General features: G+C 43.8%; 1 protein-coding gene across 1 annotated transcript in view; it reads right to left on the bottom strand.

Moving 5' to 3' along the window:
- The window catches only part of VAT1L (vesicle amine transport 1 like), a 171,420-nt gene that overhangs the window by 95,341 nt on the left and 57,268 nt on the right, over positions 1-18,811 (bottom strand). The window contains exon 4 of the mRNA XM_012437497.3: positions 7,808-7,950. Within this exon, the coding sequence (XP_012292920.1) occupies positions 7,808-7,950 (143 nt within the window). The remainder of the gene's footprint in view (positions 1-7,807; positions 7,951-18,811) is intronic.

Here is an 18,811-nt window from a genome sequence, read left to right as displayed (position 1 = left end):
CGCCATAGCTTTAACCGTCACAGCATGAGACAATTTCCGAGTCTCTGGCACTTAGTAGGCTTTTCACAGGGTGCCAAGCACCATGCCTGGCACACAATAGGCTTCTTATAGAGGATAGGACACAGTGCCTACTCTACCGTAGGCTTCTCACAGAGTGCCAAGCACAGCACCCAGCACGTGATAGATTTCTCACAGGGGGCCAAGCACAGTGCTGATTTTTGGTAGGTTTCAACAGAATGCCAAGCACAGCACCCAGCACATGATAGGTTTCTCACAGGGGGCCAAGCATAGTGCTGATGTATGGTAGCTTTCAACAGAGGGCCAAGCACAGCACCCAGCACATGATAGGTTTCTTCCAGGGGACCAAGCATAGTGCTGATGTGTGGTAGGTTTCAACAGAGTACCAAACACAGCACCCAGTACATGATAGGTTTCTCAAAGGGGGCCAAGCACAGTGCTGATGTGTGGTAGGTTTCAACAGAGTACCAAGCACAGCACCCAGTACATGATAGGTTTCTCAAAGGGGGCCAAGCACAGTGCTGATGTGTTAGGATTCTTGGTGTTTACTCTTAGTAGTTCCCATTTGTACTTAGCAGTACTACCTTCAGGAATCCCTTTGTCCCTATTCCCTCCAGGTGATTAAACTCTTATTAATTTCCACCAGTTTTAAAATAAGCTCCCATTATGTGCCAGGCCCTGTGCTAGAAGTGCAGGAGGTCGGTCTGATCTCTGCCTTTCTGAGTGTATGCCCCTTGGTGTCACCTATCAGTGGAATCTGCAAGATTCAAGTCATTGGAACAAGTAGCTGCCCCCCTTCGATCGGGAGTTGGATTCCTGTCTCTGTGGGCTTTGTGGTCCTTTGGCTAGAGGCTGTGCTTTATCTCAGGGCCCTAACTTCCAGAGCCAGCTCATGTCTGTCAGTTGGAAAATGCTCAAAAGGGTTGCTTTTTTAAATCATTAAGACTGGATCTTGTTCTGCTGCCCAGGTGCAGTGCAGTGCGGTGGCATGATCCTAGCTCACTGCAGCCTCAACTCCTAGGCTCAAGAGGTCCTCCTGCCTCAGCCTCCCAAGTAGCTGGGACTACAGGTATACAACCACTACACGCAACAAATTGTTTTTTAGAGATGGGGGTCTCACTATGTTGCCCACGGTGGTCTCAAACTCCTGGTCTCAAGCGATCCTCCTGCCTTGGCCTCCTAAAGTGCTGGGATTATAGGCATGAACAACCACACCCAGCCTAAGGGAGTGGCTTTATACTCACTGGGGCTCCAGTCCCATTTTCCCTGGCCTGTTATGCAGGCCCCTGGAGTTCTCACTCTCCTACTATTTTTATCTTGTCTAAAGGAAGTCATTACAGCTTCCAATGCTCACTGTCTAACAATAGCAAAAAGGAAAAGAAGTCTTGGTCTCATCTTGCAGTACTTTCCCTAGTCATCGGTCATTCTGTCTTGTTCTCCTTCAAAATCTCTGTAGGCACCGCCTCTCCCTTGCCCCTTCTGCTACTTGTTCTCATGATTTTGAGGTCTCTTCTCCCACTCATCCTGTACACGGCAGCCAGATCAGTTTTCTTTAGATCCGCCTTTCAAAACAGTGCTTAACTGCTTCAAATCTGCAAAGAAGTCTACATTTCTGACATAATCCACTGTTTACTCCATTTAAGGGCTTTCAAGAGCCTCATCAATCTAGTCCAGTTCTTCACCAGGGTCTGGAGATGTTTTACATTTTCATGACTTGAAGGGCAGGGGGGGTGCTACTGGCATCTAATGGGTAGAGACCGGGGATGCTGCTCAACGTCTACAAGGCACAAGGTAGGCCCCCGACAACAGAATGACCCTGCCCCAGATGTCCATAGTGCTAAGGTTGGAAGCTCTGATCTAACCCCTTCCTACCATCCAAGCACCTCGCAAAACTACATGCTTTAATACAGGCAACCTGGCTTCCTCCATGTTGGAGGAGCAAGCGGCCCTCACTGCCTGAGAGTGTGTGCGGGTGCTAGAAAGATCACAAGCTCTGGAACCACAGCCAATGGAGACTGAGTCCTGCCTGTTTATTTGCATGGCGTTTACTTAACCAGGCTTGCCTTGCCTCCCTTTGAGAAACAAGGACAGTATTTACTTCATAAAACGTGTAAGACCTAAGAGAGCTCCTACTTGTTCTTCAGGCTTCCATTTAGGCACTGCTCCCCCGTTCCCCCGTGGTGCTCTGTACTTCCCTATCAGCTGCCAACCCCATTGTCCTGCATGGGGATATACTTGTTTTGCTAACCATTGTATCTTCATAGTCTGTTTGCAGACATCAATAATATAGATGGTCCTCCGTGTACAATGGTCTCACTTAATAATTTTTGATCTGTGTGATGTCCGCACACAGCTGTTCAGTTTCTCACTCTTAGTACAGTATTTAGTGAGCATGAAAAACCCTGAGTTGTATGTACCTGACTGCTCACAACTCGAGGTTCTCAACATTTAAAGTGTTGAACTTTTCAGTATTTTATTGTAAAATAGGCTTTGTGTTAGATTCTTTTGCCCAACCGTAGACTAAGGTACATTTAGGGTAGGCTAAGCTAAGCTATGATATTCGGTAGGTAAGGTGTATTAAATACATTTTTGACTCGTGATATTTTAAACTTATGAGTTTACAAGGATGTAACGGCATTGTAAGTTGAGAGGCATCTGTAGATGAATAAATGAAAAAAAAAAAAGGTCTGAAATAATCTGTATACCCATTTCCCACCCAATGAAATTTTAAACTGTTGTGTTTGGTGGGTTTTTTGTTGTTGCTGTTGTTTTTTTGAGACAGTCTCTCTCTCTTCCACCCAGGCTTGAGTGCAGTGCCGTAATCTCAGGTCACTGTAGCCTCCACCTCCTGGGTTCAAGCAATTCTCCTGCCTCAGCCACCTGAGTAGCTGGGATTACAGGTATGTACCACCACGCCCAGCTCATTTTTGTATTTTTAGTAAAGATGGGGTTTTACCATGTTGGCCAGGCTGATCTTTAACTCCTGACCTTAAGTAATGCTCCCACCTCAGCCTCCTCAAAGTTCTAAATTTATAGATGTGAGCCACCCTGCCTGGCCTTACATACATTTTTGACTCATGATATTTTAAACTTCTGATGGATTTACCGAGATATAACTCCACTGTGTAAGTGATAAAGCATCTCTATATGAATGAATGAATGAATGAACAAAATGTCTGAAATAATATTGTATACCCATTTCCCACCCAATGAAGTTTTAAAATGTTGTTTGATTTTTTTTTAAAGGCAGATTTTTTATAGCTTTATTGAGATATAATTGACATACACTAAACTGTACATATTGAAAGTGTTACAATTTGGTGAGAGATGAAATATGTTCACACCTGTGAAACCCTCACCACCGTCCACGTAATGAACATATCCGTCACATCTGAAAGTTTCCTCGAGTCCTCTTGTAAACCAAGAGGAGTTTTGCAGAATAGAAAGCTCATAGAATCAAACACCTCCGAGGCCAAATCTGCTCCTACCTCTCCGTCTCCTTATCTGTAAAATGAGGAATGTTCACCTTGTAGGATTGTCTCAGGTGCACAAAAAATGGTCTAACTGAACTCGTAGCAGCGTAGCAGGAGATCAACAAAGCGTGGCCATTATTATCTGCCCTGTTCTGTCCAAGATTCCCTTGTGTGGATTCTCTCGCACTTCCCTCCACCTACTGAAATCGATCGCACCCGTCAAGTGCACCTGAGGGGCTGTCCATCTTGACGTGCTCTCTCTGATCTTTCTCTTTTCCTTATTTCTAAGGCCCTTGCAGTCAGGTACACACAGCTCAAGGCTTCTAACGCTTTGGCTTGGTTTCACTGATAATCATCTCTCTCCTCATAAAGAGAGAGATAGTAACTGATGTAAAGGTTAGGTCTGTATCATAAATATATTTTTTTCTATTCCCTTTACAATACCTGCCTCAAGGCTGAGAATGTGTTCAAAGGAGGCTTCCCGATTGACTGGCTTATAAAAGAGTTTTCATCTCAAGAAATTTTATCTTTTAATTTTTTTCTGGTTCATTGAACACATAATAGTGTAACAATATCTGTGATCAAAAAATAAAGAGAAATCACTCTGTATTCCACTCCTATTCCACGTTAGCAGTTAGATTTTCTGCCTTTCCTTTCATTTCATGCCTACATGCACGGAGAATTTGTACAAAGCTGTGATCACAGAGTAGACGGAATTTGGCATTCTGCTTTTTTCACTCATTGCGTTACCATGGGCATTTTTTTCATTTTGTGGCCATCTTCATAATTATCACTGTTTAAGGGACTGCACAATACTCAAGTATGTGGGTGTAGCATAATCTACTGAACTGTTTCCCTTCTGTTGATTGTGGAGGCTCGTTCTGAATTTTCACCATTGCAGACAATGCTATAATTCATTCTGTCAATATGTGCTGAGCACTTAGAATGAAGCAGAAGCAGGGCTTGGCTCTGCAGCAGGCAGCTTCGTACCTAGAGCTTTGCTCTTCTTATTTCCTGCGGGTAGGTCTGCTGGGATGGGGGGTCATGTCAACCTATTTGTAACTTCCTGGGCATTTTGAGTGTAATCCCAAGGTCTCTACTGAAAAACACAATGAGGCCGGGTGTGGTGGTTCATGCCTGTAATCCCAGCACTTTGGGAGGCCAAGGCAGCTGGATTACCTGAGGTCAGGAGTTCGAGACCAGCTGGCCAACATGTTGAAACCGTGTCTTTACCAAAAATACAAAAATTAGCTGGGCGTGGTGAAAGTTGCCTGTAATCCCAGCTGCTTGGGAGGCTGAGGCAGAAGAATCGCTTGAACCCGGGAGGCAAAGATTGCAGTGAGCCTAGATCGCAGCACTGCTCCAGCCTGGGTGATGAGTAAAACTCTGTCTCAAAAAAATAAATAAATAAATAAATAAAATAAAATAAAATAAAGAAAGAAAGAAAGGAAAGAAAAAGAAAAAAGAAAAAAATACAACGAACTGAGGGAAGTCACATTTGTAGGAAGGTGAGGGTGAGGGGGATCTCAAATGCCATATGCTCCTCTGACATCAACAGAAATCGGTGATTCGGGGGCTGAGAGAGTAGACATAGGCTATGCAGTGGGAAGATGAGAGGATGGGGCGGATGCTGAGGAAATGGGGCAGGCAGGAGTTCCCTGGTTATGGGGTATTACTTTTTCAGAAGAGATACCATCTCCCTTCTCTTCCCACTCCCTACATTCTGCCAGCTGGACTCTCCTCCTTTCAGGTTCTTAAGTTCAAACTTTTCCGGACCCAGGACCCTAGCCTGTGGCATCCCCTGCTAGTCAGAAATGCCCTTCCTTTGACCAACTTCTCACTCCTCAACTCTCAGCCAAAATCCCACTCTGTGATTGACAAGCTTTCTGATTTCTCTGTCCTAGCACCTTGCATTTCGGTACCAGAGCACATGGCAAAAATGTGAATCAGTTACTTCTCGTTATAGTTGTATTTTTTTGTTCCCTCTCTCCCCCATTAAGACTCCATGTTTCACGAGGACAGTGACTCTCAAGGTGGCACTGCTGATTCTCTTGCCCTGGCAGTGTCCAGGCCATCACAGACACAAAGCACAGATGTAGTAAGCAACCATATACGTGAATATGGAAGGATGCTTGCAAAAATGCTACATAAGGGAGTCAAAGAAAAAATTACTGAAGGGACAATGATAGCTCATTTTTCACACCACAGCTTAAGAGACTTGAGTTAAAGATAGGAAGAACTACCTGAGGGCTATGGAACTGGGCAAATGGATGTCTTCAAAGTTGGCCTGCAGCCTGTAGACATTTGAGAAACAGAGGGTCAGCTTCTAACATCTAGCTTTAAGCTTTCCTTTCACATCCTGCTGGAACTATGGGGACAACCTTAAATTATATGCAATGCCCTGCATTCAAAATTTAAAAACAAATCTGAAAATTCAGACCATCAGAACCCCCTCTTTTTAAAGACACTTCCCGAGTTTCACCAAATCAGTTCTAGAACTGTCATCTGAAATAACCAGCTCTCCCATCCATTTGTCCTTCAGTTTTCCCACCTTCATCCATGATTTGAAGAAAATTGTTTCCTTTTTGAGAAAGGCTCTTGCTGTCACCCATGCTGGAGTGCAGTGGCATGATCTCAGCTCATTCTAACGTCTGCCTCCCAGGCTCAAGCAATCCACTCACCTCAGCCTCCTGAGTAGCTGAGATTATAGGCATGCACCACCATGCTCAGCTAAGTTTTGTATTTTTTGGGGGGTGTGGGTAGAGACAGGGCATGCCATGTTGGCCAGGCTGGTCTCAAACTCCTGGGCTCAAGTGATATGCCCTCCTTAGCCTTCCAGAGTGCTGAGATTACAGGCATGAGCCACTGTGCCCAGGCTTGTTTCTTTATTATGATACTATCTGGACAACCTAATACTTTTGTATATAACAATTTTGTGTTGGAAAATGAGAATGCCAAAACAATGGCTCCGGCCCAAATCTGAATCCTCTCAGGAGCCGTGAATGGCATGGACCCTGAGAACAAGCGTGGAGCCCAGAGCAATAGCCAGAGTGAGACACACAAATCATCTGAAATCATGGTGACAGCTGGGTTTCCATCTGATTCCGTATGTTGACACACACAGCCATGATCAATAACTTCAGAATCACAGGTTATGAACCATCATGCTCCCAGGTGACTGCAACAGCCAGCAAATGATCTTGCAGCCCCAGCCTCCCTCCTCCCATCCATCCTCTCCACACCACCAGCGACTATTCAAAACTGAAATCAATCATAGCACCACTTTGGTCCTGCATTGGCTCTTGGTCTCACCCAGGTTGGAGTCCACATTTCCTAGATTGGTGTATGTGGTCTTTATGTGCATCTGACACCTGTCTCCTTGCCCAGCCTCACCTCATGCCCCTCCTTCCCTTTTCCCCCAGGTGTCCCTTTGCCAATATCTATAATTAGTTGAGATAACAAGACATCCCTGGACTTGCACCCCAGTAAGCCTTGTTGTATTTCTCCCAGATTCAGAGGCACTTCCATCCCTCAGTATGCATGCACATGGCTTTCCCTTCTCAGAGCAGCCCCCTCCTTGCCCCTTTCTTCCTGTGGGTAATTTTGGCTCACACTTCACTCTTTGGAGAGGTGCTGTCTGTACAGGAAAATCATGGGCTCCAAACTTGAAATGCCTGGCTTGACTCCAGGCTCCACCCTTTACTGCCAGTGCCAGGTGTCTCTGGGTGCATGCATTGACAAGGTTTCTCAGTTTGCTTTCAGTAAGGGGTAGCCAATGACCTGAGCAGTAGTGCTAGAATATGAGCAGGGTGTGTGTTCTTTCTGGGACTGGCTCATAAAACTTCTGATTCATGACCCTTTGGAGCTCTCTCCCCATTTGCTGGCTAGAAGCAAAGGACCTTAAGACCCAAGATAATAGTGGAACCATAAAATGAAAAGAGCCTGGGTCTCTGAATGTTCTTACAGAAGATCATCCACCAAATATCCACCTTAAGCTGTCACGTGAGTGAATGAGAAGTAAACTTCTACGTGTTAAGATGGTCGAATAGGAGCTAGCGTAACTTTAATAGCTTTAAATAATTAGCTTTGCAAGTTACTTAGCCGATTTGTCCCTTGGTGATAATGGTAGAGTTGCTAAGAGGATTAAATGAACTAATACATGTGAAGTATTTGGCACAAAGCTAGTAATACTAAGCCCCCAATATACTTTTGCTATATATGATGATGATGATGATCCCTCCTTTAAGTAAGTGCTACTGCTCTGTGAGAGCAGAGCAAGGGCCAGCCTGGTGCTTTTTCAAAAGCAAACATCTTACCTTTTAACTTCTTGCACATAGTCTGCATTTCGGTCAAAGAGGTGGGTCACAGAGTCTTTGATTGCTTCATGCTTGAAAGTAGAGGCTGTTCCAAAAACAGTCACATTGGGGACAGTAGAACACAGCTGAGCCACAGCTTGGCCCTGGAAGGAAAAGACAATAGATATGTCACACATAGGAGCCACCATATCACAGCCAGTCTTGCTGGGTGTAGAGCAGCATTTCTCCATCGGCACTATTGCCATTTTTTTTTTTTGAGACGGAGTCTCGCTCTGTTGCCCAGGCTGGAGTGCAATGGTGTGATCTTGGCTCACTGCAACCTCTGCCTCCCGGGTTCTAGTGATTCTCTTACCTCAGCCTCCAGAGTAGCTGGGACTACACATGTATGCTGCCACACCCAGCTACTTTTTTATATTTTTAGTAGAGATGGGGTTTCGCTGTGTCGCCCAGGCTGTTCTCGAACTCCTGAGCTCAGGCAATCCACCCACCTCGGCCTCCCGAAGTGCTAGGATTACAGGCGTGAGCCACCGTGACTGGCCAGCATTTTTAAGGTCGGATTAGTCTTCGTTGCAGGAGACTGTACTATGCGTCGTCGGATGTTTAGCACTCCTGACCTCTACCTACTACATGCCAGTAGCATCTTCCCAGTTGTGACAACCACAGATGTGTCCAGACATTACAAAATGTCCCCTGGGTGGAAGGACAAAATCTCCTGTGGTTGAGAATCACTGGCATAGGGGAAAGGCAATGGCAATCAGATGAATGCAAGCACCAAGACTTAACAACTGTTACCTAACCACACTGAGCTGCCCATGGCAGCAATGCCACCTACTCCACAGGGCTCTGGCAGATGTCTTAGTTTGGGTCTCCCAGAAGCCAAACCTGAGATAAGGATTTGAATGTAGGTATTGTGTCTGGACAGTGATCTCAGGAAATAACATGGTATTAAGACAGTATAAAAGATGTGTTATCAAGGCCATATCTACCATGCATAACTGGAGCTCAATTCCCCTAAGGAATCCCGTGAGTGAGTGCAGAATACGCCTCTGAGTTATCCCAACAATGGTTAAGGAAGCTGGAATATTTATCCAGCACAATTCCATCTGGTCCTTGTTGAGGGCTGCTTCTGCAATGGTAATTCTTATGCCTGTCTGGCTTGCTCTGGTCAAGCGTGCTCCCACTTAGCAACCTTCAGCATGTTAAGTGCAGAAAGGATAGGGTGTGACTGACAGCATCTTCTACAGAGAGGTGTTAAATAAGGTATTATGTAACACAGGTCAAGGACCTGGCACAAAATGTGACTTAGATACTCAATACATCCTAATTACCTTTTCCCTTTAGGGGCTTATTATATCCATTGCCGAGATGGCCCGTCATATAAAGAGAAGGTCAACGCAAATTTTAAATATTAAATGGTCCAGGGGAAATCACAAATGCAGTTAGGAGTAGGTTTATTTTTCCGTATCCTTTTTCAATATGGTCAAAATCGAAGTCATTGGACAAAATATTGTGGTCATGTGTATTCAGACATTTTCCAGTAAAACCTAATTTTCTGGTAATGAAGATGCATTCTAAAACCAAGCGTTGTCTCTTTCTGGTATTCCATCTGCCATTTTAAGGAGGGAAAATATTCTACCAGAGTCATCTGCGATGTTAATTTCTGCCTATCATCTTATTTTCATGTCTTCATGCTGGCGGACTACATCAGCTTGGCAGGTCAATTTATGGAAATGTTATCTTATCACCAGTTGCAATTAAAGGCAACATTGAGAGAATCATAGAATGTCAGGGTCGGAAGATCATCCAATTACCCCCTCCCCATAACTGCTCAATGGTTGAAGGAGACATTCAGAAAGGTTAAGCTTACCCACTTTTACAGAGGCAAATCTGGGATTTAAAGTGAGGTCTCCTGGTTTCCAGTTATTTCCATTTTCTATTGTGTTATGCTGTCTATTTATTTTGACATTTTAAGCTAAGCAGGCTTTAAAGTTCCTACCTAAAATAGACGTGTTGCTGGCACACTCCCTTGGAGGTCAGCATTTCAGAAGACTCTGGACAGGCTATCGTTCTCTGTCCTAAGAATAGCTTTGACATTTGTTTAATTCTCCTGCCTCCCACGTTTTATAAAACAAAGAAAGGACTCTGTTTTCTAGTGAGTGTAAATATCAGCAACCAATGCAGCAATTCTCTAAAATTTGCTGGCTTCAGATATGCCATAGTTACAGCTCCATATGGACAGGGCTTGAGCTAACCTTCTTAGTACCGGGATGGGAAATTAGAATTCGTTCCAGTATCCCTATCGTCCTTTCTGCCCTCTGTCCTTAGGCAAATATGACATTTATTCATTCAACTACTTTTCAACTTTCTATTCTGTACCGCTTGCACTGTGCAATGGATGCCAGAGTGTCCAAAATGATTGGCGTGTGTTAATCTCCAGTCCCAAGCTACCCACGAAGTCCTGGACTTGCATCTCTATCGTTCTGGCACTTGTCTCCACCTGGCTGTCCCAAAAGCAACATATCACACTCAACTGATCCAAAACCTAACTTGTGGCCATCTCTGAATGAGTTACTCCCTGAGTCAGTTTCCTAGGGCTGCTATAACAAAGTCCTACAGACCCAGTGGCTTAAAGATCACACAGCTCCAGAGGTTCAAAGTCTAAAATCAAGGTATTGGCAGGGTTGGTCCCTTCTGAGGGCTGTGAGCAAAAGATCTATTCCAGGCCTTTTTCCTCGGCTTGTAGATGTGCCTCTTCTCCCTGCGTCTCTCCACACCATCTTCCCTCTATGACGTTCTGTGTCTGACTTTCCTCTTCTCACAAGGACACCAACCCTATTGGATGAGGGTCCACTCTAATGACCTCAGTTTAACTTGATTGGCTTTGTAAAGATCCTGTGTTCAAATAAAGTGACATTCTGAGGTGCTGGGGGTTAGGGCTTCAACAGATGAATCTGGAGTGGTGGAGGTGGGATGCCATTCAACCCATAACATTCTTCTTACTGTGTTTCCTGCTTCAGTGGATGGACAGCACCATTCCCCGGTGCTGAAGCCAGGAATCTGGACGGCATCCTGGCCTCGTCTTCCTCTCGTACCCCCACGTCCCATTATTCAGCAAGTGTGTTATCTCTTTCTCCTTAACAGCTCTTATGACTGTCTCTTCTTAGTCTGAGTCATCACATTTTTCACCCTGAATGATGACAACACTCCTCCACCTGACCTGGCTGTTTCCTAAAGGCCTTCTGTGATCAGAGGGAGGTTTCTCAAACAAACACTGAGTATGTCACTATTTATTTTGGAATTCCCAATGTCCATCACAGCTTTCAGAATAAAATGCACACTACCTAGTTGGTCATACAAGGCTGGCCCCTGTTATCTCACCCAGTCTGCCTCATTCACTTATTTCCTCCACTTTTCCAATCTCTACTCCTTAACACACATGGAACTTCAGCCACTACTGGTTAGCATTTGCCAAGGGCATGGCATTATGCTGCTCTCAACCCTGGCACTCTCAGAGTGACCTTTTATCTTATTTTTGTTTCTTATTAGAGACAGGGTCTCACTTCATCACCCAGGTTGGAGTGTAGTGGCTCAATGATTGCTCATTGCAGCCTTGAACTCCTGGGCTCAAGTGATTCTCCTACCTCAGACTCCCCAGTAGCTGGGACTACAGGTGCATGCCACCACACCCAAATAGTTTTTAAAAAAACTTTTTGTGTAAAGATGGGATCTCACTCTGTTACCCAGGCTGGACTAGAATTTCTGGCATCAAGTGATCCACCTGTCTTGGCTTCCCAAAGCACTAGGATTACAGGCATGAGCCACTGTGCCCAGCCTCACCTTATTTTACTGAGGAAGAAGCTGAGGTTTACAGAGGCTAGGTGCCTGCTCCAACACCACTAGAGTAACAGCTGAATCTGCTTCTCTCCTGGCTGCCACACTTACCAGATAAGCAATGTATTGGCACCTCTGTTCACTCGTCTAAAACGTGTGGCTAGTGATACTCTGTACAGAGTCTAGGTTTACTGTGGGATTACATGATAGAATGCATCAAAGTGCCTAGAACAATAAATGCCAATACATACTTGCTATCGCTACTCCTAAGTCTACTTTTCCTATTTTTCTTGGTCTTATTATATTCGCAGTAGCAGCATATCCACTCTCCTGCCATCAGGTCCTGCTTGACTGTGCTAATTTAGCATCAATGCCAGTTTCCCCACATGCTTTCCTCCTTCTCATTATGCCCTCCTTCCTCTTTCTTCTTCCAATTGGAGCCATTCCTGCTCAGACGTCTCCATCCCCAGGAACCCTTTCCAGCATCCCAGTTCGAGTCGGTTGCCCTCTTTTGTGCCCCTGTTGACTTGTGGTTCCTTCCTCCTGAAGCGTGGCCACTGCGGCCTCTGTGGCTTCTGCCTGCCCCATCTGTGAGCTCTGTGAGGGCAGGGACTGTGTCTCCACCAGCTCTCTGCTCCTGTGCCCAGTGCAGAGCCTGGCACATAGTAAATGTCTGTAAAATTTGTTGGACGGATGCATGAGAAACTGGAGGAGTTGAGCGTATGGGGCAGTCCTTCCCAATCATTTTGCAGACTTCATGTCCTTTAGTATTGTACAGTTGGAATAAAGTATAGATTTAATTAACCTATGCAGGTTCTGACCCAAGCAGAACTTCACTATTTCTATTTTAAAGAAAAACATGCACATAGTAAAAAAAAAAAAAGAGAGAGATAATATAGGTAATCCAGATTACTTATCTATTTGTATTATTATATAACATATAATATGTGAGTACTATATGTAATAGATAAATTTATAATTATTTATAATTAGAATAATGTACAATTAATATATATAGCCATGATGTGTATATGTATAATTAATCTTATATATACATACATAATTAATACATACTACATATTTAATAAGTAACAGAAATAGAATTATTAATAATTAAAATTAGTATGCTGTATAAGTCTTATGTATAATATATAATAATTTATACCATAATATAAATATTAATGGATGGAAAACAAATTCATCACATATCTATTTGTGGCCTTTCCATTCTCCATCACCTGTCTTAGGCAATGAGAGATCCTTATAACATCTTCAATAAATTTTAAAGTAAATAATGCTCAGTATTCTGTATTTAAGCAGAAAAGTGTCTTCCCTCACATTTATAGAAAATCAGTATTGGTGAGTGCAGGATCGGAAGCTCATTTATCCTCGTTTCTCCTACGTGCCTAGCAAATAGCATGGACTCAATAAACATTTGTGGAAGACAGAATGAACTTTCAATAAAAAGGACTTTGCAATTTACCTCCAGACCCAGAACGTAAAATGAACAAGACAATCCATTCTCCCAGTCACTGCAGTAAATGACGATTTGCATGCACTTATTTTTAATGGACTTTCCTTCCTTCTTTTGACCGTAAGAATTCTGCACCATATCTGCCCTTCTCTTCCCTATGGCTAACAATATAGCATTAATAGCAGCTGCAGCTGCTTTTGTCCCACCATGGGGCAGATACTGTACTAAAGTGCTTCATTAGATCCTTAAACCACCTTTCATGTAATATTTTTGTTTTCTTTTCATACCTAAACATGGAGATTCAGAGAGAAAAAGAAAGTTGGCCAAGGTTACCTGGCTTATAAATGATAAAGATGGGAGTCAAACCCAGGTATCCCTGACTCTAAGGCTACTCTGCTACTAATCTTATCTGTGCAGCTAAGCACTCGAGTTGCCATCTTAGAGAGAACCACGGGTCTCTGCCATCAATTACTTTTTGGATGGCTTTGTCTCAGGTTCATATGGGCAAAGAGATTTTCAAGCAGATGTTAATCAACTCAATCCTTATTGCAGAACTGCTAGAGTCTCCTTAAGTAGAGCAGAAGCAGCAGGAAATCCAGGGACTGTGGTAACAAGGGAGCTGATTTGGGTCCCTGAAATATGACCCTGACTGACAGACTGGCAGTTTAAAGCAAAGCTAAGCACAGTAGGTGAATGATTAGAGAAGTGAATCCATCTCTTTAAAGGCTTACTACGCTGCCTGGTACATATTAAGTACTGAATAAGTAGCAGTTTTTAGCTGTAACACTTTTGGAATTGGGATGGAGCGCAGTTCAAATTCTGTTCACCCACTAAGTGGGAATTTAGGATAGATAATCCTACCAGTGCACTGAGATTCAGGATTTAGCATCAGAAACTCTAGTAAGTAGGGACAGAGAATAGATGGCTTAGGAAAATCTCTATAATGTAAATACTGTCTACTCCTCCAGCCTTGTTTCTCCACATATTCCAGAACTCTACCATGACCATAGGGAAAAACACTCAGTTCTTCCTCTTTCCTCCCAGTTTATTCCTTATATCCTTTGAATCTCAGCCTCTCTGTGTTACTTCACTGAGTCATTCATTCCATCACTACAGTGCTATTTAATGAGTGTCTCCACTGGATCAAACATTATCAGAGGTGCCAGAAATATAAACAGGTTATTCTTATATATGGTCCCTGTCTTGGAACTTGCATTGTAATGAAGATGACAGATACTAATGAAATAATTAAACCATTAAAAGTGCAATTATACACCTAAACCATGAGAATAGCACCAATTCCACGGAACCACCAGCAAAAGACCACGTTGGTGCACTGTGTTTTCGCACATATGCAGACAATGAGGGCCATGCATTGCAGAGTGTGCTGTGTCGGGGGAGATAGATAAGGAAAAGGAAAGGACTCACCTGTGGTCAAGTTTCTCAAATGGGTTGTGTGACTAGGGGCAAGCTCACTTTTCTGGGCCTTGGTTTCACATTTTTAAAGTGGGAACTTGGACTTAATGATTCTATGGTCTCTTCAGTTCTAAGATTTCCCGATCACATTGACTAGTTATATAGCTGGGCCAAAAACAGTCTATTTGGAGAAACCTCCCAAAAAGTATGAAACTTGAGTCACTATCCCAAGTTTGATGAAAATGGAACTTTCTATTACTAACTTGACCATTTTCAAGATCATCTTAGAAACAGAATTTTGTGCATCTCTTCTAAAAGTCACTGTTAAACAGCTCATGAAAACCACAGACCATTAATGTGGTCAGAGAATGGAAGTGAATTAGCAGAATGAGCTTATGAATGTTTGGAGAGAAGGGCTGGAGGAGACGGTGAGGTATGATTTTCTTCATCCAAAAAGTTGTCATTATTTTTGCATCTTCATTGACACATAGAGGTACTTAGATGAGCAAAAATAACTGAAAATTATCACAACATCAAGTACATTGGATGCATGAGCAATACTTACTTTTTTCTTATGACAATACAAACTCCCACACTGAGATTTAGACACAGGGTCAGAAATGCTTTTTTGCAGATCACGCTGTCCTTTGTCTGCTCAATAATTGAGTGACTCAGTTGTTCTAAGAGGAAATTCAAATCCCACTGTGTGGGCTGATACATGTGACCTGCCACCAAAGGCAGCAAAGACTATTCTATGTTCTCACCTACAATGCTTCAAGCATCAGTCAGTTTTTCTTTTTCTTTGTTTGTCACTGCAAAGCTGTTGACCTACACGTGGCATGCGCTGTGACACACAGGTGCTGAGAATTTCAATAGCGAGAAGTTATAGGGGTGCACAGCTCAGATAAGAGAGGGAAGAAAAATTGAAAAGAGTGGGACAGGCATTCTTTAATTGCTCAAAATATAAGCATGGATAATGTTTTTTAATCCCCAAAAGAAGTAGACGGATTCTTTGGGAAGACTTGGTGGTCGGTGTCTTAGTTTTTTCTCTTTTATTTATTGTGTGGATCTGTGCTGCTTAGTGTGTGGTGCCAGAGCCACCGGCCTCGACATCACCTGGGGACTTGCTGTAATGCAGATTCCCAGGCTCCAACCCAGACCTATGGAATCAGAAACTCCCAGGGTGGGGCCCTGCAGCCTGAGTTTAAACAGGCCATCTAGGGGATTCTGATGCAGCTCAAGCTGAGAACCACTGATGTCAATCATCCTTATTGGCACATTCCCTGTAATTTAGATGAGACGGGACCTATGATGCTCAGAATATCTGATAATCAGATATATATATATTTTTTATTTAAAACCTGGATGGGGCCTGACTATTCGTATATAATTACACATTCCCTAGAGAATTATACTGTGCTGATAGCGCTGAGATCCACTGCTCTAGAAAGTCATCCTTCCTCTAATTTGCTCAGTTATGGCATTGTAACAATCCACTTCCTCTTTTCCTAGTTAAGGCTGACCCACAGTCCATGGATTTACTGTGTGGGATCCTGCAGATCAGGGCGTGACCAACATAGTCTTCTGTGAATAGCAGAAGCAGGAAGAGAAAATAAGCCCGCATCCCCATTAGCAGGGTCTGAGGCTCTTGATGGTCAGCCATGGTGCACGGGGTTTTCCTAGCCTATCACAGCTTTGCTGCAGCAACTGACTGCAAAGATGACAATTTAAACCTTTTCCTCTACTTGGACTGCTCTGAGCTCATTGCTGAGGTACTGGATTAAGAAGCAAGTGAGACAAAATGGTGAAGCATATAGGTTGATTCATTAAACTCCAGCTGCACAGAGCTTACTGTGTGCCAGGCACGGCTCAACATACTCTATAAATAATAGCTCATTCGACCCTTATCACAATCTTTATGAGGTAGGTACTAGTTCATCTTCACAGAGAAGTTAGGTAACAGCCTAAAGTCACACAGCAATAGCAGGGGGAAGATCTGAATCCAAGTAGTCTGGCTCCGGCTTCCGCAATCTTAACCTCTGCCCTACGCTACAGGACAGTTGTGGGTTTGTAGGCTAAAAGGAGAGAAGGAAAGGGAACCAACCACCTCTTCATGGTAAGTTACTCTTTGTCAAGCACGGTTTTGGGCACTTTACACACATCTCATTCCATCCACCCAACATCATATTGCCATCAGGAAGGAAGGCTCAGAAAGAGCAAGGGAACTTACTTGGGGTCATCTTGCCAGAATCATTGGAAACCGAGGCTCAGAAAGTCTAAGCACTAGCAACTGGAAGTGGTGAGGTTTCAATGCAAGCCTCCTTATCGCTCAGCCCAAGTTCTTTGTGCTTTGTTTCTGATCTCCAAGGCAATGAAACAGAAAATGCAATGATGCAGAAGCTGCATACCGAGGTAAAGCTCCTGGCTCTCACACCGGAGTCAGTTCTGGACTCTCACTACCTGGGTGATCTTGGGCAAGTGGGGCCTTGGCTGAGCCTCAGATTCCTCCTCTTTAGATCAAGGATGATAATGGCTACTCCACAAGGCCAGGTGTGGGTCAATGTAGGTAACACATGTGATGTGTTCACCCAGGGATGGCCCAGAGCAGGTGCTAATAAGCTGGTTTCATCCCCTTTGTCCTCCAAGACCACTTCTGGGAGGCCTTCCCAGAGTCTCCCTAGAAGAGTTAATCTCTTTCTGTTTTGCCCCAGACTCACTCACATCACGACCCAACCATCCTTTACTCTGTACCCTAAGTCTCCTCTCCGGTTTGCTTCTCTTCTCTTGTTTTTTGCCCTCCCCTTCCTCCCTTCCTTCTCCTCTCTTCTCTTCTCTGTCTCTCTCTTCTTTAAAAAATTCTTTTGTATCTCCCATTAGGCTGTAAGCTCCCTGTATTAATTAGTCTGTTCTCATGCTGCTAATAAAGACATACCTGAGACTGGGTAATTTGTAATGGAAAGAGGTTTAATGGAAATAGGTTTAATGGACTGCCAGGCACAGCGGATGTGTTCGGGTGCTCGATACATTTTAGGGCCTCGCGCTCTTCTCTCCCTCTCTCTCTCTCTCTCTCTCTCTCTTTAACTCAGGTTTTCACTCTGTTGCCAGCCTAATGTGCAGTGGCATGATCAAAGCTCACAGCAACCTCAAACTCCTGGGCTCCAGCAGTCCTCCCACCTCAGCCTCTCAAATAGCTATGACTACAGGCACTTGCCACCGTGTCTGGGAAATTTAAAATATGTATATATATATTTTGTAGAGACATGGTCTCACTCTGTTGTCCAGGCTGGTCTTGAGCTCCTGGCCTCAAGCAATCCTTTCACTTCGGCTTCCCAAAGCACTGGGATTACAGGCATGAGCCACCATGCCTGGCCAGCTCTGCTCTTCCTACTCTAAAGACTGTACCATTCTGTGTTATGATCTTCAGTCTACTAATTCCAGGTTAAATAGCTTTTGTTTTTCCAGGCCCCCTGGTATTTCTGATTGTCAGTGGCAGGGCAGGGTTGGAAAGGTTTAATCTGTAACTATAGCCGACCCTGCTCTTCCCTACCACAGTTTTGTGTGAATTAGAAAGACAGGCTAGTATCTCTTTCCAGGCAGAGTTGTGAGCCCTAGCAACTAGAGTGTAGAGATCTCTTGCTTGCCTCATGGTTTGGTGTTTTTGTGCAGTGTACAGCCTGCAACTGCGCATGGTAACTCTGCTAATCAACCCTTGTAGAGACCATAGCAAGGCTTATGTCTGTCATTACCAATATTCTCCAAGTGAGGGACCCCATGCCTGGCCACAGGACAACCCATAGCCCACAGACTGACACATTGCTTCAGAGTTGGACTCCAGCAACCATGGAGCAGTCCAGTCCACCAGATGGCAAAGTCCCCTTCACAGGGCTCTAAATCGAGGAATGTAGGAGTGTTAGAGTCACTTCCAGGCTGGCTGCCTTTCATGTAGTGCATTTGGATAAATTTCCTGGATGATTGTATTTGCATAGTAGGATGCCGGATTCTCATTTCCAGCCAAATTATGATTTGTACCCATAGTTTGAAGTTGTGGTTTTGATAAATGCATCTCTTTCAACCAAAAAACAACAATAACAACAACAAAAACCCAAACGACTCAAACTACTATTGTGTAGGGTGACCATATAATTTATTATCTAAATTGGGACTCTCTTTGAGAATGAAAAGGGACGCTATTATTAATTCTCCTTAATCAACAGGCACAAACTGTGTCTTAGGCAAACTGGGTCATATAGTCATCCTAAGATTAAGTCAAGGAAAATATTAGG

This window comes from Aotus nancymaae, unplaced genomic scaffold (genome assembly GCF_030222135.1).
Source record: "Aotus nancymaae isolate 86718 unplaced genomic scaffold, 86718_ANA_hifiasm-v0.15.2.pri h1tg000030l, whole genome shotgun sequence".
Lineage (NCBI taxonomy): Eukaryota > Metazoa > Chordata > Mammalia > Primates > Aotidae > Aotus > Aotus nancymaae.
Note: the sequence above shows the minus strand (reverse complement) of the source record. Positions and strands in the feature narration are given on the sequence as shown.